General features: G+C 39.8%; 1 protein-coding gene across 1 annotated transcript in view; it reads right to left on the bottom strand.

Moving 5' to 3' along the window:
* naaladl2 (N-acetylated alpha-linked acidic dipeptidase like 2) overlaps nt 1-24,828 on the bottom strand; it is a gene marked incomplete at both ends in the record, with an annotated part of 253,223 nt that overhangs the window by 188,217 nt on the left and 40,178 nt on the right. The window contains one exon of the mRNA XM_083888090.1: nt 17,119-17,392. Within this exon, the coding sequence (XP_083744216.1) occupies nt 17,119-17,392 (274 nt within the window). The remainder of the gene's footprint in view (nt 1-17,118; nt 17,393-24,828) is intronic.

Below are 24,828 nucleotides of genomic sequence, written 5' to 3'. Positions count from 1 at the left end.
TGCTGCTTGTATTTATTCTTCTTTAACACCTCCAGTGTTTTGGGTCAGCGCGAGTCTCTCCACACTTACAAATTTAACCTCTTGGTATTTCATTTTTTTTGGTGCTGATGATAAGCCACCTGATGTTGATAGTGTTCCTATAAATTAGTTTCTGTAACTGGACAAATGCTAAATCCTTAACCCATGTAATAATAATAACTTAACATAGAGGCCAGTGTCATTTCTGCAAATAATTGTTATAATCAGTGGATTCTAAAAAAAAAAAAAAACTGCAATAAAATAATGTAGGGGTGTGTGTGTGTGTGTGTGTGTGTGTGTGACTGTAATCATTTCCCAAAATTAAAAAATTGCCCGAGAAGTTAGAGAGACTTTTTTGCGGTCTCTCTCTCTTCCTCTCCCCCCTCCCTGCTCCCTCTCTGTATCACCTGGGCCTGATTCATTTTTCATGTGGCCTGGGGGCGAGTGTAACACAATGCTGCAGTGGGGAGAAAGCGAGGGGGGAAATGAGAGGAAGAGAGTGCCTAGATGTGTGTACGAGAGAGAGAGGAAGAGAGAGAGGAAGAGTACATCTTTTTGCATCAGGAGAGCCCAGGAGAGAAGAGTGAGAGAGATTTATCGCTCCTGCCTGCATTTGCATCATAAAAGGCCTCCATTTAAACTGCAGACCATGAAAGAGTCGGAGACACGGCGAAGGGAAAATACAGAGCAACCTCTGTACACAACACTCCGAGATGCTGCTGATGCTGCTTAAACTAGATCAGTGTTTCTCTCTTTCTTGTTTCATCTCAGTGAGGTAATGACTATAACACTGAAGGTATAATAGTGTCTGTGTGGCCTAAGCAGAGGATTTCACTCTGACATTCCCATTCTTTGTAAACAGTTTTGTGACTGCTGGGAATGTTTTAATCTACATTCAATCCTGGGTTAAAATGTCTCTCCGATTCAAGACCATGCAAGTCTTTTTCATCATATCTGGTTGAGAACTCCTGTGTCCATGAGCGCATATCATAAATGGGCATTGTGTTCTGGTTTGCAGGGTGAGTCAACACAGAAAATGCATTTAAAATGAAAATAATAGCCACCAGGGGGCGATATTCAACTGAATGGAAGTGGGAACATTTGGAGCCTGAGCTCACATTTCCAACTCGGAGAGTCTGAGCAACATTGACCGACGTTAGATTCTAAGGGCGCTTTCACACCACTAGTTCGATTATTTGATCCGCACCAGGCAATACAATTGTTATTATGTAACATATGACTCCAGTGTGGTCCGCTTTCACACCAGCAAACGAACCAAAATTGGCCCGATTGACGTTTCATCAATGTTTATATATCTTCCGGTAGAAAAGCGCCAATTTTGACTCACTATGGAGCAACACGTTCGCACATTGCTACTTGCTCTGATCTTCGTTAATTACATTCTCTGTATTGACCATTTTTGGCAAAATATCCAATTTGAGAATGAGTCGCGGCTGCGTCTGGAGAACAATCAGCTGATGCGCTGGAGTCGGCGAAGACGTATAGCGGGTCATTTAAGGCAGAGGAGACGCGCTATTTTCATAAATGTGGTCATGCTAACTATGAGACGAAGATTGCTCCAAAGACCCACAAGGTAGGCTATGTCCATGGCATTTACTGCAGAATATGGTTTGGACCCGAGTTTGCGTTCTCACCAGAGGGACCGCACCAGAGTCTGACATTTGGTGCGGAGTCAAGCGGACCGAGACCACCTCTTTTTGGCGGTCTCGGTCTGCTTGAATTGGTGCGGACCCGAGTGCGATTGATGCTTTCACACCAAGGAAAACGAAACGAACTAGAGTTTTTGGTTTTGAATGGATCGTTTGGTGCGCACCAACTGCTGTTGGTGTGAAAGTACCCTAAGATTCGGGGTAATCCCGTATCTCATCTCATACCCGTAATGCATAAAACTATACCCTTTCGTCCCATTTAGTTTGGTTGCTTTCACACCTGCGCAAACGAACTGAACCAAAGGACCAAACACATTTGGTGCGCACCGAATGCTGTAGGTGTGAAAGCACCCTTACTGTAAACACCTTGCCACATACTTTGTGTGTGCAAAAATAACTGCAAAATAGCACTAGCAGAGGTTAGGGTTACACTGAGTTCCATGGTGTTGATGTTGTTTTCTTCTTACTTAAACTGGTTTTGTTTGCAGTGTGTTCGCAATCCATGCTCTGATGACAGGGTGAAACATCACCACAGGTTCATCTGGGTTCACAGGTCCCGTGTATATCCAGTCAATTTAGTGTGAAAGAGCCTCAGAGAATTTTCCTTTTCTTCTTAACTCTGCCACACATTCACAGGAGACGTTAGACTAGAGGATGATGAAGGGGAACATTCGTCCTGATCGACTTCACTATTTCTGTCCCATCAGACATATTCAGTACTTTGTGTTTCTGATGTTTTTAAAAACACATTTGAATCAATTTAGAGGCATTTTTAAACACTGCAGTTGAAGTGATGCTAATGAAATGCTTTTTTCTGTGTTAATGGCTTGTTGACAGTGTTGTGTTGAATTCCATTCACACCAGGTTGAGACTGAGCAGAGAAAGCCTTCACGCATGTATTTACAGAATGTTTTTAAAAGGAATTGAACCTTGCCAAAAAGTCTTTACAGGTGCATTATTTTCTATCAACACAGTGAATTATTGTTCTTAGCTTGGCCACCTGCCGACCTCAGCCGAGCACAGTCTTCGGGCAGAGGAAGAGCAAAGTTTCAAAGACGCTCTTTGACAATGAGCTCATTCAACGCACAGTTTGACAGTGACTGTGAGTGAATTTATTTCAGAGTCAGATTCAAAATCAGCTGTTTCTAGAGTGGGAAATAAAAACTATGCCCAACTCGACAGAAAGAAAAACAATGTGTTTTTATGTCTTTATGTCAAGGCATTTTTCTTACTTTACAAAGATTCTGAAAATCCCTTTCATTTCAAATTTGTTCTGAGGTTTAAGGAAAAGAAATCCACACCCACTCAAGAGCAAACTCACATACATTACTGTACTGTAGCGCTTCCTTGGTTGTGTAGCACTACATGGGTTAATCTCCAAAAAAGCGGCATAAGTGGGAATGAGCTAAAAGTGGAAACAAAGTGCCTCAAAGATGAAGAGAGAGAGAGGGAGCACAGTTTTCAGGAAGCTTCACAAGTTACCAGTTGCGACACAATGATGTGCCCACTTTTATCCTTACATAGAATATTTTCTCACAGATTTTTTTCACCAGTCCCTGACCTAGTTTAAGGTTGTTATTTTCACGAGTCAAGATGTGAAAGAGGGTCATTAGGGTCACCTTGGGGACATGGTCTGCTATTATGTGAGTATTGGACTCCTGTGAATCTATTCTAGAGCTGCTGTTTCCTACCTGCTTCAGCATTCCCTGCAGGGTTACATACTGTGATAAATCCCAAAAGAACTACTTGCATCTTCACAAATAAACCTTGGGTCCTGATTTTTGCTCTGATAAATTAAACTTACCACAAACACTTGAAGATAGACTTGTTCAACAAAAGGCAAAACTCTGAGGCACAGAGTGAAGGAGGCCATCGACATTAACCTGTAGAAAGCATCAGTTGACAGAGGAGGTGGCCCAAGACCCCAACTGTATACAAAAGCAGACTGGTCCCTGTGAAACCTGAAACTGGGTCAGGGGTGAACGACCTGCATTGTTTCACATAACGACTCTCTAGACAGGTGTCCAGACTTCAGAGGCTAAAGATGTGGATTTTCCCACTAATTAGAGAAATCGTCTTCCTATTCCTTAAGAGGTTTGCAAATATTTCCACGCATCATAGTTCAGGGCGATGCCGACTATTATGATGGTAGATTTCAAGTCATTCCGAGATACTTTTTGTTTTTTTGAAGAAAGTCAGCTCACTGTCGAAGTGCATCAGGGCAAATGGATCATTTCCTGAATTTCAAAAATTCATAAAAAAAAAGAAAAAGAGATCAGCAAACATTTTCAACGTCAAACTTTGTATGAGAATAGACTGTAGGTGTTGAAGAGGATATTTACAGTGGTCACAAAAGGATCAATGTTTTTCTATTACCCAATCAGCTGACTCAGCTCCACCGTGGCCTTACCGTACCATTTTTACTCTGGTACCCCAAGGAAAGGTTGCCAAAACAAATGGAATGGTAAGAACTGGTTATTTTGGTACTAATGGAAACGGCAAAAAAATATGTACAGTTCTGTACCAAACTCAATGGAAACACAGCATTGGAGTCTGTCTATATGAACATATCTATATATGTAATATACAAGCATTGTATATGACACAATGTGTGAAAAAACTAACTGAATGTAATGTAAATACAGGCTGGTAGGATTAGTTATCAGAAACTTTGAAAACTGTGTCCCATTACAAACAGATTTACCAGACTTTATTTAAATGGAAACGCCTCCATGATTCTGACAGTCATTAAACATAAACCTGCTTCCACTGTGCACCATCACAGTCCTGCGAATCCGTTCTTCCATTCAAGACAGAATATTCATAATCTCACTTCAAAACCGGCCTTACAGACGAGGAAATATTTTAATTACATTCCTGAGCACAAGTGCTGATATTTGCATATTAATGTGTAAAAACTGATTTTCTTCCAACTGCATTGGAACTCCATTACACTGCGAGAGACAGAGTTCGGAATAATTGCTGCCGTGATTTATGTGACGATAACTGCAATGACATAGAACTCGTTCCTAAATAACCCCAATTACCTTAATTACAGGTCTTATTAGTGTAACAGTGTAACATATAAAATGCATTGTGTTAGATGGAGATTACGCGGCTCAAGTGTCTTGTTCCTTTAAAACTTGTTAACTCCCTGTCTGTTAACTCATTATTTAGACCGGAGAGCTTTTTAATGTCGCAAATGCAACTCAGGCAAAGATTTCTGTGACTTTTTGGGAAACTGCTTTTAAATATTCTCTTTTAACCTTTGCATTTTATGATTCACATTCAAAAAGATGATTTTTAAAAGTGAGTGAAAAGCCTCAGCAACATTAAACTAGTAAATATCAGAGCTTCAAAAAATGATTATAGTTGAGTCTGTTGGGAAGAGCCTGATGATTCATTAACATCAACGTGTTTTGCTCAAACAAAGCGGTTTACACAGAGGAGGCAAATCCTTTCGAAGTTTACTCTTAGATTATGAATCCAAATATGACCATGTGCATATAAAGGTACCCGTTTGTCTGCTTTAAGCATATTTTTAATCGGTTATGTGGGCAAGTGCTTATATGTGTGTGTGTTTGGTAAAACTAAAAGATAAATAAGTGCAAGTACAAGACAAAAAGGTGATACATGACTGCATTTAAAGGGAGGAAGACACGATGTCTCTATACTTTCCACATGCTATGTCCACTGAGATTTGTGTTCCAGTTACATATATACATGTCAATAATTTTGTTCATATTGATGCACTATCCCGAATAATCCAAATACCATTCCCACTGTGTTTGTGTCCCGATAGAGGTATTTAGTCAAATGAAAGCCATGTGGACATTTTATAGTGAATGTAAAGCAAATACAGAGATTCTCCTCTTCACATATTATATGTTGGAAAATATTGGCTGAGAATATGTGAAAACAACTGACAACTGTAGTGTAAAGAATTAAAGAGGGACTGAAAACAGTTCTCCTGCCTAAAAATATGGCTCGATGACACACCAGAGCCATAGTTCGGGCCCATTTGCAGTGACCCATCTGTGGTGCTTTACTGCACGTCTTTTACGCTTCAACTGTTCTGTCCATTAAAGGCGAAAAGCCCAACAAATGTATCAAGAAAACAACAAAAATGTGATTTATTTGCATGCTAGTTAAAGCAAAAGAACAAAGCTGAGACATTTTACCACAGGACTTTCAGTAACTCTTCAAACTGTGATCCTAAAGTCTGCACTGAAGTGGTGAAGAAGTTAAGTTCCTGAGCCAAGCAAGATCTCCTCTCTTCTTTACGGACTAGATGCTGACTGCACCCATTTCTTCCTGTGAAAACATTTTTTTCCGGTCCTTATGATTTACTGCTCAACGCCATTGAGCTTAGTGCAAACAGAGGGAGCAATGTAATGAATCTCTGAATTATTTGCACTTTTGTGCCCTTTATTTGCATCACCGTTAATGTGCAAAGGCCTCAGAGGGTTAAGCCCAATTTATACTCCTGCGTAAAGTGCTCTGCGTAGCTACGCAGAGTCCTCTGCGTCGACGCAGAACCTGTCGAAGAGCCTCTGCGTCGTCTCCGGGTGCACGGAATATTTTTTAAGTGTCCGTCACTCCGTCAAGGGACTACGGAGACGGCAAGAGCTGCGATTGGTCCTCAGGACAGGCCGAGCTAAGCTGCTCTGTGCCGGCTCTCAGTGCGCTCCGGGCGTCCTGACAGAGGCGGAGCTGATTCCCGCCGATAACGCCGCTGCCGAACTATAAATACGTCATATCTGTACACACACAGCACATGTTTAGACTCTAAATGGCCAATTTCTCGCCTCAAATTATCTTAAAACTGCGTTCCGTGACACAGAAAAGTGAGAAACGGCCACTTTTTCAACAACAACAGTCTTTCTCTCTCTTTCTTTCTCGGACGCCATTGCTCACTGTAGCCAGAAGCACAACAACCTTGCGCAGCGACCCCTACTGATCGGGCGGGAAATTGCAGTGGCTATCCGTCACCACGACGCAGAAGTATAAATGCTCGAGGCGTCTCCGTGGTGACGCAGACGGATAACGCATACGCAGTCGGAGAAGTATAATGTGGCCTTTAGGGTGACTGTACCACTACCTAGATTATCCATAATCCTGTAGTGGAGGTGTTAAGACAGAGGTAACCCTGATCTGTGAGGAGGAGGCGCCCACTTCATCATGTGATGACCTCAGAGCGAGTCCCCTGCCTCCAGCTGTTGTCTATAAACAGCAGAGTCAGCTGAGCAAGATAGGGAGGGCCTTCAGAGGAGGAAACTGCAATAGTTAGCCTCCTGGCCTCAATGATTTGGTCGTGTTTGCCTCCCAAAGGTATAGACTGACAGTGGAGAGCTGTACTTTCAACAGCAGCAGTTCAATGATCAACCATCTTCCTCCATCAACCGTCCTGAAGGTCCCTGGCAAAATCTCAAAGGCTTAACCTGTGAGATCATTAAAACCTTGATGTTCCAACCTTTTCGGTTTTCACAATGTGCTTCTCTCCAGAGAACTGATCCAACACCGTTAGTGAGGCTCCTCAAGGCAGCCTGGCTCCTGCCAGTGTCCTCAGACCTTACTAGAGTCTCCACTAACACCATTAACCAACCATTGTCCTACTCCATTGTCCTGTCAGTCAACAATCTGATCAAGAGTCCTCACTATACCTTCCCCTCTTATAATTACAAGTCCAGGAAGAGCAGCAGTGTAGGTGACTCCATTTATTCTTCTAGCTTTGACAGCAGAAGGGCGAAAGTCTATTTTTTTTAAGTGGCATTTCAGTATCCTTCCTCCAAGAGTTAAGGTTCCCAACCTCTCATTTTCTCTAAATCGAAGAATATCTGTGTGGGTATGTCAGCTTTTGCCCAAGATCACCTGAGTTCAGGCATAGATTCATTCTGCTTTAGTTAAGGTGAATGAAGGATTAGCTGAGTCTAATATCAGGGCTCCTCTTTTCCAAGAAAAAGGTGCAGGCACTCCACTATTCTCTGCCAGTCAGGTAAATGCTTTTCTTTGCTCAGTTTATTTAGAGATTTCATCACAAATTATGTGATGCCAAGGCCATGCATGAGTGAGGTTTTTTTTTTCTTGTTGCTATGTTGAGCCGAGTAATGAAGACTGTGCCTTCAAACCAACTGAGCTCTGTCTGTGTCATTTGCATCCAGTTGGATCTGGAGCAATCTGACGTGATCCAGTGTGGTCTAACTTTACTGATTGATCTTTATACTGAGTTATAGTGATCCAAAGTAAATTTAAAGTGATCTGAAGTGAATTAAAAATAATTCCGCACTGACCTGAAGTGAATTAAAGCGATCTAAATTGATAGGAAGTAAATTGTAGTGAAGTGACATGTAGATAACTGCAGTGGATGAAGTTAATTCATTGGTGATGTGAAGTTGGCTGAAATTATTTCTGGAGTCGTATCAATTAGTAATAAATATCAATTAAAATCATTTCAGGAGTACACGTCCCTGAGGGACACTGTTACCATCGACAAACACTATGTGGATTACATAGAGATGGAAATAATAGAGCAATAACATAATTATTTGTCTCACTCTCTTCTCACAAAATAAGTATAATTTATAGTCAATTTAAAAACACTTAAATTAAACTTTCAATTTTGGAAGTTCATGTAAATACTATGGGGAATCATTAGGGAATGAAGGAGCCTTTGACATAATGATTAATTTGTCAGAAAATAATTAATTTACAGTAAAATTGCTCATTGTATATGTCGTTTCAGACGATCTGGTAAATTCCCCAAGAAGATAATACAAGCAATACAATCACATAGAACATTACATACATAAAAATATATCATATAAAGTATCAAAGCACCAACTTAATGTGATCATAAAAAAAATCATTGAATTGATGGTTCATTTTCTTTGTGTCTCATTTTGTGTTAAATCTACTGGGTTTTGTTCATTTTTTTCCTCAGTGCAGCCGAGTGTCATTGATGGGAGGCTCGACACCTTGGCTGATGTCCCTGAACACTCTGGGCATGTGAGTGAAAGAAACAAAAAGGCACAGGGACACCATGTTGTTGCCCTTATTTTTCTAATGTGAGATTCGCTGTGCTGCATTTGAGGTGAGTAAGCAGTGGTGCCTCTGGGCAAACTTCTCCTCACACGGCCTCAGCTCAGGATCCTCGCTTTCACTTGATTCATTTCACGCTCACATTTAAAAATGATTTCGAGTTGAAGTTAAAATGTGTGTATTATTCTTTTAGTCATATATGTAATAAAGTTTAAATGTGGTTACAAATATGATTTTCTTCCCTGCACCTCCAGCTATGGCTCCTTGATTATGTTGAAAATCAAAATAAAGCTTTAGAGTTGTTCAGAAAACATACATCTGTCTTGTTATTAAATAAGAATAAGAATAAAACATTTTCAAGAGTACACTTCCCTGAGGAACACTGTTAGCATCAACAAATTATGTGGATTACATATGATGCAAAAGAAACATAACACAATTATTTCACTCAGTTATTGCAAAGATGTACTTTCCCACTCTCTATTCACTAAATAAGTATAATTTATAATCAAATTAAAAACATTTAAATGAAACTTTCCTTTTGGAACTTTATGTACATTCTCCTGGGAATCATTAAGGAATGAAGGAGCCCATAACATAATTATTTATTTGCCATAAAATGATTAATTTACAGTAAAATTGCTCATTGTATGCGCCGCGATAAACGCTGCAATGTTTTGCACCATTTAATTGTGAGACTAAGAGAACGTGTAGTGATTAAGAAGAGAAAAATATAAGTAATTTTAAACGGGGTCTATAATTTGGTCCATAAAGAAAAACCATAGTCGTGACAAGTCAACTACATTGATTTTAAAGTACAGCTAATGATATTTATATAAGCAAACTGAATATGAGGTCATGAATATTTAAACAGTGTGACAAATGTAATCGATTGATTGAATGATAGCTGGATGGATGTTTACACATTTGTACACATTTTTACTACTGTATTTTTGTTGTCATGTTTTATATCATTTAATCCCACTGAACAAATTAGTTAATTGACTGCCGACTGGATCGATTATTAATTGACTGAGGGTTGTCATTAATTGATGGACTTTGATTGATGGATGATTGATATACCAGGTTTTGATTGATAGATGGATGGATAACACAGCTTTAATGGAAGAAAAAATGGAGTGTTAATGATGGATGGAAGACAGCTGGAAGGATGGATAGATGGATGGATGATGGGTGGATGGATGGATGGATGATGGGTGGATGGATAGATGGATGAATGATGATGGGTGGATGGATACATGGATGATGTGTTAATGTGTGGATGGATGTTTAAATGGATAGAAGGATGAAATGTTGATGGATGGATTAATGTGTTATTGGATGGATGAATGTATAGATGGGTAGAAGGATGAAATTTTGATGGATGTGTTAATGGATAGAATGTTGATGGATGGATGGATGCATGGGTGGATAGATGATGGATGGATGTGTTTATGGATGGATGGATGGATGGATGGATGGATGATATTTTGATGGAACCATGGATGTGTTAATGAATAGATGGATGATGGATAGAATTGTGATGGATGGAAGGATGACATTTTGATGTATGGCTTGAGGATGGATGGTTTTATGAATTGATTTGAATGGACGGATGATTGGCTGCCAGGTTGGATGGATTGTTGTTTGGTCAATTATTTTATACCATGCGATAAAATTACAGTAAATTATATCATATCAAACTTCCAAGAACATATCTTGCTATTTGTCATCGTCTTAAATGATAATGTATTGTTTTTTCTCTATAAATGTGTTTGTATCAGTTTTGCCTAAGCCTTGTTTAATATGTGAAAAAAAGGGTCTCCCTGAATTGATTGCTAAGCTTTTACATAAAGGTTAAAAAAAAAAAAAAAGTGAAGATACCATCTGGAATAATGTAAGTCAATGCAGTATTTACTCCCTCTACCGTCTTATTAATGTGTGTCTTCCTTGTTCTTCCTTGTCCTTACAGCTGCGACCAGATGGTCCTGAGGCCCTACAGGGAGGACGGTCTCTCGCTTCACTTGATGAATAATACTCCCTGGTGAATGTGTTTGGTAGCACAGGGATGTTGGTGTCACCCAAGTTGCTGCTCGTTTCTTTTTTATTATTATTTCTTACAATTCATCTGGCTCCTGTCACCACCATATCACCGCACCCTCTGGTGACACTTTCTACATCAGTGCTGGTGATTCTCCTATTCTATATCGTAACATAATGTTTCTGTGTCTCTGTCAAACAGTTCTATGTCGCTAAAAAATATGTTTGTGACCTTGATAATTTAACCATTAATAAATCATTGCGTCCAAGTAATTATTTAAAAGTTATCTGTTCCCTGTGATTTAAACCCTTTATTTGGTGTTCTGTCGGTTTTTTTGCTCACTATTGTACAGAAATTGTTTTTTTTTTAGTTTAGTCCGCCTGAATTTAAAGTTTGTGATCCAAAATCTTTGTCAATAAACAAACTTTCTTGCTCCTGAGTTTGTTTAAAGCGGACCTAGAATGGAAGTTCCAATTAACGCTGTTTTTTAGTGTGTATCTACATCCTTACATTGTTTAAGAAGCCCTGAAGGTTCAAAACAAACAGTTCAGCCACTGCTGAGAACGCTGTGTTTTATTGTAATCTCGGGCTCAGTGAGATCTCTGAAAAAAACGGTCTGGTTACGTAAACAGCGGTTCTCCTGAACAGCAGATCCTCCTGCTCCGGGCACTAGCAGGAATGATATAAAACACATCCGGTTGCGTACATTGAACCGCAGAAGAAGAATAACGTCCGTTGTGGAGGTGTTTCACGAGCGACAGTGTCTTCTGACTCTGGGTCAAAGTCATAAAAGGGACTGCGGCTGGGAGTCGTGAAGAAGCTATTTTTAAACATTCTTAAAACAATGTTTTGATAATGAGTAGCAGTGCATCCACCGTTCCAGAGGGGGGAGCTGCGCTTCTGAGAGCAGGTGTACTTCCGTGTACTGGCCAATCACAAGACTCTGTCTTCTGGGTGAGAGAGTTGAGTCTCAAATCTCGCGGCTGGGAAACACCGTCAGAAAAGAGGATTTCTGTCGGCTCGTTTACAGCAACTAGGAGGTTTTTGATTATAAAAAAAAGTTAATGTATGTAAGTAGACCTCCATAACTAACATATACAGTATGTGCAACAGGACCACTCTATGTGAGCTTTAATGCATTGGCATTAAAACTGATTCTGGTTGTGCCACCAGCCACCAGGGGGTGATAACACTCCTCGTCTACTGGGAAATGAGTCGATTTCTTACTTGATTTAACATTTTTCTGAGAAGTTAATGGTCTCAATCACTCATTTCAGGTTTTCTTGAAGTAAACATGATGAGAGTTTCAAAAGTTGTGTTCCCATTTAGAGCAAAATGGAGGATAAAGCACGGCACACACTTGACTATCATCAAATAGGTTGAAATTCTGGTTTCATGAAATGGATGTAACGTGTGTGTATGTAGCATTTCTAATATCATACAACAATACCTTCTGTTTTTTCCCCAAAGAAACTACATCTTATTTGATGCTTTTGATTCCCGTGTGTTGTTTTAAGCACACTTTACTGCAGCACCAGCGAAAACAGTGCCACCAACAGCAGGACTTATTAGCCCCAGCATACTCGCCACCACGGCACCACCATCCATCCATCACAAACGCCATATTTAATTGTCTGAAAGCCATGTTTAGATCCAGCAAACCGCCGCTTAATTCAAGGCAGCGCGCGGGAGCCCGAGCTGGGAAATAATCTGGTGATGGATGACTGTGACCCTCCTTTGGGTAGACTCCGACGAGTGGACAGCTGGATGGATCGAGCAAAGCCGAGGAAAGAGAGAGAGAGAGAAGAAGGGGGAAGGAAAAAAAAAAAAGGAGAGGAGGAAAACTTGGTATTCAGAGACTGGCTGCAACTTTTCATCTGCCCTCGAGCCATGGGCAGAGGCTCAAGGGAATAACAAGCGTCTCCTTCAACCCTTTTCTCTGTTCCCAGGATACAGAGAAGTAAAGCCCTCTAAAAATAGTGTGACTATATTTCTTTGTGTGCATGTGTGTATTTGTGTGTGTGTGCGTGTGCTAGTGTGGGCGGACTACATGCATAATGACTTCCATTAACCTTCTCACTCCTGAAGAATGGCGGGGAAAGACACACGGAGCATGCAGCGTGAAACACATGGCATGATGAAGATTCAGAGCGATTCGCATTTCCGACCGTTTACATTTCGGGGTATCTTCTTATCTTGGTGTAATATGTGTGTGTATGTGTGTGTGTGTGTGTGTGTGTGTGTGTGTGTGTGTGTGTGTGTCTACCAGGTATTTGTGGGGACCTACATCTGTTTGCACAGTCACATTATGGGGAAGTCAGTGTGATGTAAAGCGTTATATTTTAAAGTGAAGACGGCGTATGGTTAAGATTAGGTTAAGGTTAAAGAATAAGCCTCCAGGAAATAAAAGTAAGTCATTATAATGTCCTCTGAAGTCATTAAATATTAAATATAATATAATATATCATTAAATATAAATAAATTATAAAAAATACTTGTAAACAACTCAATGCTGTACTGTTCAATATCAAGGCTTCTTCATATTGAAGTTTGGTTTAACCCTTAAGGTGCACCCTTGGTAAATTGCCGTGGGAATAATACACAACTCCTTATATGGACATCCTGTGTGTGTGTGTTTATAGGTCACATCTTCAGGCTTTAAAAAAATGTTTTTTTCTTCTTATGTGTTGTTGAGTCAAAGTTATGATTCATTTCAGTGAATAGTAGTGAGAATTGTGCGGAAGTCACAAAATAGACTGTTTTTTTTGTTTTTGTGTATATAAAAACAAGCCAAGCGAACTTTGAATTGTGAGAAATGTCCAAATTTCACAAATTCAATCCAGTTTTGGTAAAAAAGGATACAAGGCACTCTATATTGTACATTCATACATCCTCTGTTTTAACATATGGAAAAAAGCATAATTTGTTCATTTTAATTTGTAAATTGCTATTTACGTTGATGGAGAATTATGTACTTGGAGAGTAAGCACATATACCGTGGAGCCCAGCTGTGATACCTACATGCATGTGTTAAAAGATATGCAAGTTCAGAAATAAAGTGAAGTGGACTGGTGATTAATCTGGATTATTGTACCTCACGTTCACATGAAAACAATATGGGACACATTGATAATCGTGAACTTGTGTGTTGATCAGAGTTGTGATTTAAGGTTTGGGCAGACCTCAGAGGATTTTCACTTTTCAAAGTCGGTCCTGGCACTTTTAAGTTTGGGAATGTCTGGTCTAGAAAAACAGGGCCTCAGGCACCTCACAGAGAAAAAGAAAAATGTTTCTCCCTCTGTTCTATTTATAAAGAAAATGACTCCCGCGAGTGTCACCCACTTAAACCCAGTGAATATGTGGCTCCACAGCATTTGTACTTTATCAAGTGAAAACATTTTTGTCTTTAGTTTGCAATAAAGTTGGTGTTGAATTTGCAAATCGGTTACAAAGATGCGTAAGATTGACCAAAGAGGACATGTTTTACTCATATTGAGGTTTATACTTTAATTTTAACATTTGTCACATTTACTGTTGTATTTGCTGGACTTTCATACTTTTATTATGATTTGTTTCTTAATAACTGTTCATGTATTTCTTGTTTTTACTTTGCCTTAATTATATATTGTGGAGTGAAAAGGTCTTTTAAATAAAATGCATTATCATTATTATTTCCTCCACTGCTCCTTTAGGCTTATTCATCCTCGTTACCTTGACTTTTTACCTGATGTGTTTATATTTTCATCTTCAATCTTCTATCCTATAATTGCTAATACTTGTGTTTCTCTTTTGTATTTTTCTATCCTTATAAGAAGCACAACACTTTTGTTTCTGTCCCGTTGTGTTTACACAACAACAATAAAGGTCTTCAATCTAGAATCTCAAAAAGATAATCAATAGACCACAAGCAAAAGTGTTTTTTTTATTTCATTCGCAGCCCCTGATTTATCACAAATGCCAAATTGTTTTTTTGTTTGTTTGTTTTCTCTCTGCGTGTTTGCCCAATGAAGACATTTTATACTCCACAGTGATCTTGGGAAAATAGCTTTTTAACTGTTTTGCACCAAATAATGGGAACAAAAATAAAAAATTACTTATTTTAGAAAGCTTCCATTCGTTATCTATTTTATTCATTATTTTAAACTATATTTTATTGTTTAACTCAGTGACTCTTTTTAACTGAAGATCTCCAGGAGAAACAAACGGGCAGATGACCTTCTAAAGTTCAAAATCGGTCTAATCAGATGAATAATTAAGTGTTTTTGCCATGTCATTTTTTTTTTCATCATGCACTGTTTTTGAGCACCACTTGAATTCTGCACTCACAATCTCACTGTATTCAATATAATCACAATAAAGCTTTCAACCAATCAGTCTTAATGGGTGTATTAATTTTCATCCTGTATCTGTCATACCTACCTTTTTGTCATTTGAATTTCATTTATGAAGTTCTTACAAAATGCTACTTGACTATTTCCTTTCTTTCTCTATCTTTTTTCATAGAATATTGGGCAAATTATTAAAGTATGTTGTTTTAAAGGACATTTTGTTTCGTTTTAGTATAGGTGCACTATAAAATCATCATCTACCCATCGTCAAGTGCAGAGGGAGGTAGGTAGGTAAGAGAGACATTAAAACGTTTTGTTGGAGAAGAAACATGGGTTGAAACACAGTTTAAAAAAATCATTTTTATACTAGTCTGGAAATAATGGCCCTTTGGACCCTGAACTGTGCTTTTCAGAGCTGCAGCATTACATGTCATTTAGCAGATGCTTTTATACAAAGCGACTTACAATTGAGTGCAACCAGCCAGGGATGGAGTTGAACTTGTGACCATGATGTCTCTGCACACAGGAGAAGTTAGAGCCTTAAGCCCAATTTATACTCCCGCGTAAAGTGCACCGCGTAGGTTATGCAGAGTGTCCGTCGCTCCGTCAAGGGACAACGGAGACGGCAAGGGCTGCAATTGGTCCTCAGGAACAGGCCGAGATGGTCTGTGCCGGCCACTGCGCGCTAGTGATGGGTCGGTCGCGAATGAAACGGCTCTTAGAGCCGGCTCTTTGAAGTGAACGACGGGAGCCGGCTCTTTCTTGGGAGCCGTGTTTTTTTTTCACTCTCTCTCTCCCTCTCTCTCTCACTTTTATTTCTCTTCGCACCGCACGTGATTGGTCAATATGCGTGTGTGCCTTGTGTTTGCGCTGAGCAGGGGGGGGAGGGCGGTAGTTACACTCGCAGCAGTAACACACGAACAGAGCAGGAGGGAGAAAGAAGAGACAACATCGACACATTAGAAAAGGTATAGTAGATACCTTTACCATAGTAAGAAAATGAGTGACACCAGGAATAGAAGCAAAATCTGGAACCATTTTGTTGACAACACAGTGGCAGAGTGTAGAGTCTGCAAGAAAAGAATATCCTACAGAGCCGGATCCACAAACAACCTGCACAGCTGAGGCACTTGGTATTTCTTAACCTCGACCTTAATTAAAGATCTGGGTGTTCATTTTTTTCTTTTTGTTTTGCATATTTTAATCTATATTTTATTATGTTGTGGTTTTGTGTTGTTCACTTTAAATTTGTTTAAAAGGAAAAAGTTGAAAATTGAAATAGTTAAAAGTTGAATTGTAAATAGTTGTTTTTGTATTTTATAATTTATTTTTTACATTTTATGTGGAGTGTATAAATAAAAGCATATTTATATAATAAACATATACGAATAAAAAGCAAGTTTTTTTACTTAGTAATTAATTTTGTGCATAATTTTATATTGTTGTTGATAAATTAATGAAAGCAATAAAACAACCTGAAGAGCTGCTTGGGAGCCGAAAGAGCCGGTTCTCTAAAAAGAGCCGGAATTCCCATCACTACTGCGCGTACCGAGCGTCCACAGAGGCGGAGCTGATCATCGCCGACAACATTGCTACCAAACTATAATTACGTCATATCTTAATACACAAACCACATGTTTCAAATTATCTTAAAAATTAAAAATATTTATTTCAGGTGAGAAACGGTTTCAATGTTATTCAGCTGCAACATCAATAACAACAGTCTTTCTCTCTCAGATGCCATTGTTCACTGTAGCCAAAAGGGAAATTGCAGTGCGTATCCGGCACCACGACAGAGAACTATGAAGGCTCGACGAGTCTCCGTGCTAATGCATTACGCAGTTGGAGAAGTATAATGTGGCCTTTAACCTCTGATTCAGCTGACCCTTCACTGGTCAAGGCCTGGAGATGTCAGAAAATGACAATAAAAAGATGACCAGGAAGAGGAAGAACTGCCAGAGCCGGGAGTGTGAAGGAACCTTTGTTTTAGGAAATGTCAGTGCTGATGCGTGAGGAAAGCTACCTGCAGAGTTCCGGCGGTGGAGTAAGCAGCGTAGGAGAACTGCTCCTGCTGCTGCGGAAGGTCGTTCACGCCTTGTTGGTCACAGAGGATCCCGTTTGGCAGGAAACACTGGCGACTGGAGCAGTCAGTGATGGTGTTGGGCGTGGAGCCGGGGAGACTGAGGAGAACCGTGTGATTGGACAAACGGACGTCAGTCAAACCGAGTCCCACCCACTGCCTGTACAGGTACCGGGCTCTGGCTTCTTCACTGTCATCTGGTAGACTGGAGAAAGACCTGGAAGCAAAGCAGGAAGGGAAGAGGTTATGAAAGCAACCAACACGCACAATATATACTCATGTTTAACCTCATTGGACCGTGCGCAATAAAAAGAGATTATCATTATGACATCTTTATTTATATTTCATGTGTTTAAAATTAAAGCCTCTGATGGTCTTGTTTCCTAATTGCAGGAAGGCAACGTCAATAAAAAATTATCGCATGTCCTAATGTGAGTCTCTGCTGCTGCTTTGTCTGCTCCTTCATATTTACTCTTTTTATTGATTTGAGTGAGAAACCCAGTAATGAAGACTCGTCCAGAGCGGAGGAGCCACGACACAAAGAATAAAAATGTCTCCCAGGTCATTTTTCTATTTGTATTTTTCTGAATGGAAAAAAAAACTATTCTTCAAAATGGAACCGTTTAAGTATTAAGGAGTGGGACAATAATGGGAGAAAAACCATAAATGTATGAGTAACTAATGATGCATCAACTTTGGCCCAAAAATAAGAATTTGATCGACAGTCGATGCTGATACTGATTTAATTTTTTTCTTATAATCATGATAAAAAATTACCTTAAGCAGTCCCTCACACTTAAATTCAATTATACAGAATAATTAATTTCATGACCATTTAATCCATTTTCTATCACAAAGAATCTGAGTTTTGGAGCCTTTCAGCCTCTCATTCGATTACTTTTTCCATCAGCTGATACCAAAGCACAGCAGATAAATACAAACTGTATATACACTGTAAATAGAGGTTTTTCAAATTAAAAGACTGAAGCTGACACGGAAGTGTGTAAAACATGTATTCTACTGAATCAGGGGCAACTATTGTTTGCAAATATTATTAACTATTAACTTTTCCTGCTTTGATTGTCTACATGACTATTTTTCTTGAACTTAGCATGGCATTCATTTTGGTCTGTATTGGTGCATGGAGTGTGACTGACAGGCCCAACCTCACCATTCCAAATATAGTTGGCCAAAAGGCCACTGAACTTAAAGCTTCAAAGCGGCATTTTATAAACCAATTAGTGATGGTGTGATTTGTTGGCACTGGGTCCCAAGTCAGGACATTTTGTGCTTTGACTCGATGGACAAATGATCTGCAATATCACATCTATGAGTGACTCCGATGGGATTTGTAATGTTCTCTGTGTGACCTTTTATTTCCCCGCGCCTTCCTCAGGTCATGTGGACTCGCTGCCCCACCTCACTGTTTCCCCCTGCATTAAATCTGTAATAATAATAACAACAACAATAATAAGTACCATAATCTAGTGTGCACCTGAAGTACGGCTTTCTGTGAGTCTCATGTGTGAATGTGTGTTTGATATCTATATCAGTCACCACAGCAGATGGCCCAAACACACAATTCTCCCATTCTCTAGTCAGCAGGCCATGTCTCATAGCTCGCCAGGAGCGGCAGCAGGAGGCGGTGTGCATGTGTGTGTGTGTGTGTGTGTGTGTGTGTGTGTGAGTGTGTGTGCTGGGATTTCATGCCTGTGATTGAGTGTTTGTGTCTTTGCACGCGTGCGCTCACAGAGAGCATCATCTATACGCCTGCTGCAAGAAACGACTCCCTGCGGTTTCAAGGCCTCGCGTCTCATGTGACTTTAAGTGCGTCTGTATTTTCAAGTGTGTGTTAATCTACACAGCTGTGTGTTTATGTGCAGGTCGTTTCAGACCCTGGAAACATCAGTCTCTGGGAATCCAATCACATATTTGGCCTCATTTTGTGAAAACAGCAGGGAATGGAAACGCACTACGGTCCTAATCCTACACTCCCCTGCCACTTTATTAGGTACACCTGTTCACCTGCTCTGACCCACTCTCTACATAGACTGGCTTGTGTCAAACTAAATTTTTAAAGTTAAAATATTTCAACTCCAGAAAATAAAGACAGTTGGTGAGGAGAAAGGAAAAGACACATATTGGAGCAAAAAGGAAAAGGGTTAGCGGGTCCTGACAGCAAGTGCTCTGTAATGAGGAAATTATGCTAGCATAGTGGAACATAACATTTTCAAAAGTACTGCTCAAGTTTGATATTTTGAATAATTTCACACACAGGTATCATGATATATAAGAGAGTGTGAGAATGTGAGAGCTACGCGTTGCGAGACTACGAGAGCACGACAGCAATTATGGCGGGCTAAAATCACAGTGCTACTACTAGCGCTGCTAGCGTTGGTAGCTGATGCAACCAACATTTGCGTGCCTTTTTTTTGCTGGAGAGAGACACGACATGTCTCGTTCTCGTCGAAGGGGAAGGTCAATCTCCGACTGCTCAAAAAGTGTTGCTTGTCGATAGCCTGCCGTCTGTGGCTAGCGTTAGCCATGTGGCTAACTCTCAGCCGTTTAACTCTCAGTCCACAGCTGATTGTGTTTAAACTAGGGCTGTCAAAAGATTAACATTTTTAATCAGATTAATCACAGGGTAGCTGTGGATTAATCCCGATTAATTACCATTCGTAAATATGCCAAAAAAAATTCTAATTTTCTCTTTATATTGTTGTAGGAACGGAGAGATAAATAAAGTAAGTGAAAATATAAATGTAAAAAAACAATAAAATACTGTAAATAACTTGTAAAAACCTATACAAACTTAGTAAAAAATAAATATTACATTGTAAAAAAAACACATTATAAGACAATATAAATAAATAGAAAAAATAAAATGCTGTAAATAACTTTTAAAAAAAACTATACATTGCACTGTAAATAACTCACATTATAAACAAAATATAAAGTATAGAAGTTAAATAGTTTTCTTACTAAACTCACAGCAGGAAATTCCTCATCAGCACTTTGAAGCACTGCTTCTACTAGTTAGCGTTAGCTGCTGTCTGTGTCCCCGTTAGTTACAGTGACTGTTAATGTTATGATTATATCATTATCTGCGCCAGCAGCACCACTTACAACTGTGCATCTTTCTTTCTTTTTTCTTTATCCTCTTTTTTTCTTCCTCTTCTAACTTCCTGATTGATAACTCCTCTTCATTTTCCTTCAGCTTCACACAGGTTAACGTGAGGAGACGTGGGGCCCCTTTAGGGAGGTTTCCTACTGCGATGTCATTGCAAATCAACCCTTGTTGTTTAAGGGAGACGGGGATGTGGCTGCTCACTGATGCATTTAGGCTCCGAGTGTCGGGAGCCCCCCTATCGGCTCGGGGCCCTAAGCAGTTGCCCACCGCCTTGCCTGTTCATAAACTGCATGTCTACCCAAAGCGCGATGAAAGTGAGAAAGTGCGTTAATGCGTTAAAATAAATTAACGCGTTAATTCCACAAATCAATCATCCTGCGTTTACGCATTAATTTTGACAGCCCTAGTTTAAACACTTGTTTGTGACAAGAGACAAAGTGCAGACAAAAGAAGAATATTTGGTTGTGTAGGAGAGAGGTCTTGTTCTATATTTCTAACTAACATTTATTTATGTTAATTATTTAATTTCCTTAAAGCTTTTTTAAATACTGAAAAAACAAGTACCAAAATAAGGTACCAGTACCAAATTCCAGATACCAACCCTATTTGGTTGCAGTCTATCCAAAGCCTTATTTTGCCGATGTGTGTGAATTAGAGCTTAGATCGGGCCCAAAAAATCATGCCCGACCCGACCCCGACATTAACTGTGATTACGAGCCCGAGCCAAACCAGACATTTTTTTAATACGTGAGCCGTAAATGTACACGTACGTCCACGTCCTCCCCACAGCGGGAGCTTGTTGTACCTGCTGCAGCCACAGTCTAACAACAGAGCCGCTGAGATCTGCTTCCATGAACGCATATGTTGCTAATGACGATACACTTCCTGGTTTTTAAATGATGCGTTCATGGCTGCAGGTTTTTACAACTTCACACAATTAGAACATACCACGCGAACAGGACAAGTGAGAAAAAACACAAATGCTTGATCAAGGGCCAGAGGATAGTGGCGGGCCGGGTCGGGCAGAGAATCTAAACTCTAGTGTGAATCAACCATTAGAGTTGTCCACTTGTGATCAGCAGGTTTTGATGTGTCTTTGAGTGCAGGGCAAAGTCGTGACGCCTGGATTTATCGGGGGAGAAGGTAAGATGTGTCGTTTCTTCTGAAGGACACTGGTCACTCGGCAGCGGTTGGGGCCTCAGCAGTGTTTCATGATTCAGCCGAGTAAAACTTTAATGTCTCCACGTGTCAGACACCACTAAAAGCTGTCATTTCAGAAGGTTACTACTCCATCAAGATCATGTGGAGATGTGAGGCAGACTGCTCTTCTGCTTGACATTTTCCTGCAATGAGCCTGGATTCCACACGACAATATATTGTGTATTTATTTTTCAGGAAGGGGGGGTGGGGTGGTGCAATTCCTAAAAGCAGACCTGACGCTTCAAAAACAAGAAAATGTGGGTTATTCCCATGCTGCGCAACCTTTCTCACGCCTGCAGAGATGCTCTGATTGTTTTGAAGTGTTAATAAACAAGCTGCATTTGAAGCCCGATGACTTTCTTTATCTGATGTGGATTGAATGCTGTGCTCTGAAGCTTCACTGTGCCACACAGAGACGTGAAAAAATTCACTCAGCTGCATCCCTTTTTTTTTATGCTTCATATATTTTTTTTTGTATTGGTTTGAACAGCTCTTGTATTATCTAAGATGGAAAACAGTCACTAGAATGTCTCATATTAATGAGATGGAGAGGAAATCATTTCAACACAATCACAATTAACATAAAACAACAACTAACTCATTACTTGGTAATTAATTACTCTATGAATATATCTTTTTTTATTCAAATTAATTGAATTACTTGATTAAATTATTTTACATTTTAATGAATATGTATTTTTTGTATTGATAGGTTACATCTATTGTCTCAAAACTAACTTTTTATCAATTTATCAAGTATAAATAGAACTTAACAACAGATCCTGAGTCGGGACCCACACATATATATTTTGTTGACCTCTAAGTTAATATTAATCTCTATATGTTTTAAATGTATAGTAAAGTGCACGTTCAAAGACATTTAAACAAAACCTCGGCAAATACCTTGAATTTTCAGGTCATTTGAAGTGCACAACATAAAGTGATTAAGATCTCTGTTATGATAACATAAGAGCTTTTAGCAGATAAATCATCACATGTTCTGCATCAACCCCCTTAAAGCAGTAGATCCTTTAGCAGACTTTAGAAGTATGAGACGCTGTTGCCTCTGCTGGCAGCTGCTGACAATAATATATTCCTGGAGCACAATCATTTTAATAGCTCATCCATTTGCCCGGGAGACAATTGATTTTCTCTGTTTCCACACACGTTAGTCACATTTGATTTCTCTCATCCCATTTGCATTAGTCACATTTTCAGAGCGTGGCGCCGTGTGCTCAGGGTCCATGAGAGGAAATCTTTATTCAGGTGCCAGGGCCCGGTGTTAAGGTGGGGTCTAAATGATGGTGCATGGTGGCTGCCAATAAAGAAGATTCAGCACCGCAGTGCTGTGTGGGACAACTAAACAAATGTAGAACTGCTGATAGCAAAAACTGTCAGTTCAGCGCAGTGTTAAGACACTCAATCCAGGTAACATGAATAATCTGCAATGGAAAACACTGTAAATCTATCAAATAAAGCTGAAAATGTTTTGAATGACTCAACCATCACTCATCCAGACTGTTTGTGGGTCTCTCAATCTTAAGGCACTAACTGTTGTCTCTATGTAAAATGGATATTTGTCTTTTGGTTACAAAACTATTTTCAAAGCCTTGAGGTTTGTGGTTTGATGGACGCCACGTCAGTTTTTGAGTCTGAAAGTTCAATGAAGTCACCTGCGACTATACTGGAGGATACATCTGTCACTCTGGCACCCATAGTTCACAAAACTGACATGTTATATTGGAGAGGAGCTGAAATGAGTGATTAAGACCATTAACTCCTCAGGAAAATGCTATAAACTGTGTGTAAATGTAGAAGCTCATTTTACAACAGACTGCCATTCAAACTCACTTTCAGCAACCAGGGAGGTGCCCTCAATGGCCAAACTACTACGTCTGCACTACTTCCTGGGCTAAGTGAAGCTAGAGGACACGTCTCTAGTATCCCACAAGACTTTATCCAGTCTGGAGGCAGAACTAAGCACAAAAAGCAAGGACAGGGGAAGAAAGTGTGTTTGTTTTCTGGAACTGGTCTTGAACTGTGGTGGACAAATGCGTCACATGTTTCTCTGTCTTCATAAAGACACTGGAACGTACTAACGACACTGCAACACGACAGCATTTCTAACATTCTCTCAATAGAAGCAACGCATTGCACAATTAAAGGACTCATATTATACCCTATTTCTCCAAGTTAGCCTAGTTCCCTGGTGTCCTTATGAACATGTCTGTGACATGCTTTGGTCAAAATATGGATGAAGAACCAAAGCAGTTCAATCACCCTGCCAAAACAGCCCTGTTCAGAACGCTCACTTTTGAGAGCCTGTCTCTTTAAATGCAAATGAGACACAGGAGACTACGTCAACATCATTGAGGCTCCGGCAGCTAACAGCAGTTAGCATTTGGAAAAGCCATCATTTGCCGACTCTAGCAGGCACATTGCCATCATATATAAAATGCATCCACTCGACAAGTAAATCCTCTGAGGCTGGAAGTTGTGCGTGGAACTCTGTGCACTGTGCAGCCAAGAATAGAACACTTCGGCGACTTCCGCTCTACAGGATACTATTATTTTTTTAGGGACAAAGCGGAGCTCCGTGAGACAACAAATCCAGTAATGTCTCATTGTGACGTACTCATCTCACTCGCCATATATACACCACCAATCTCTTTACCTCTGGTTCAAAAAATAGCACCAAATAGCATCATGTATTCTGCAAGATTTGGCTGAAATAGCGGTTAATTATGATATTTACATTGAATATATCCAGACCATCGCATAAGAACAGATAAATGGCTTTGATGAGCTGCGTCCTCCAAATCCAAGCAGCGGACACATGAAAGGAAAGGTCTTGGTACTTATATTCAGTCTGAAAACTGGGATTTCTCAGCGAGAGATTCCTGCGTCTGAACGAAGACACAAAGAGCATATTTGCAGTGTTTGTTCCTCACCTCGATATTCTCCACAGTGGATTCCTCTGCTCTTGCCCCCGCTGCTCTGTTCCCTCATTAACCCAGCGAGCCTCTGTCTGCCTCTACAGGCTGCACCTCATCATCTAATCAGTCTGTTTATGTACTGAAAGAGCAAACGGGAGAGCGACTCCACATTTTTTTTTCTTTGCCCCGCTGTCTAACCCTGCTGCTGCATGCTTGCCTCGTGTTGTGCATCCTATTCACCTTTTCATTTGCAGGACAATTACGTTGGTTATGGTTTGTCGGGAGGCAACAGACTGATGCTGTGTTTGGAGAATGTAAAGAGAATCAGGCATTTTTTTCAACTTGAACAAGCCATAAAAACAAAAATAAAACCAATTATTTGGGTCA

The sequence above is a fragment of the Microchirus variegatus genome (assembly GCF_963457635.1).
Source record: "Microchirus variegatus genome assembly, chromosome: 4".
NCBI classification, from domain to species: Eukaryota; Metazoa; Chordata; class Actinopteri; order Pleuronectiformes; family Soleidae; genus Microchirus; species Microchirus variegatus.
Note: the sequence above shows the minus strand (reverse complement) of the source record. Positions and strands in the feature narration are given on the sequence as shown.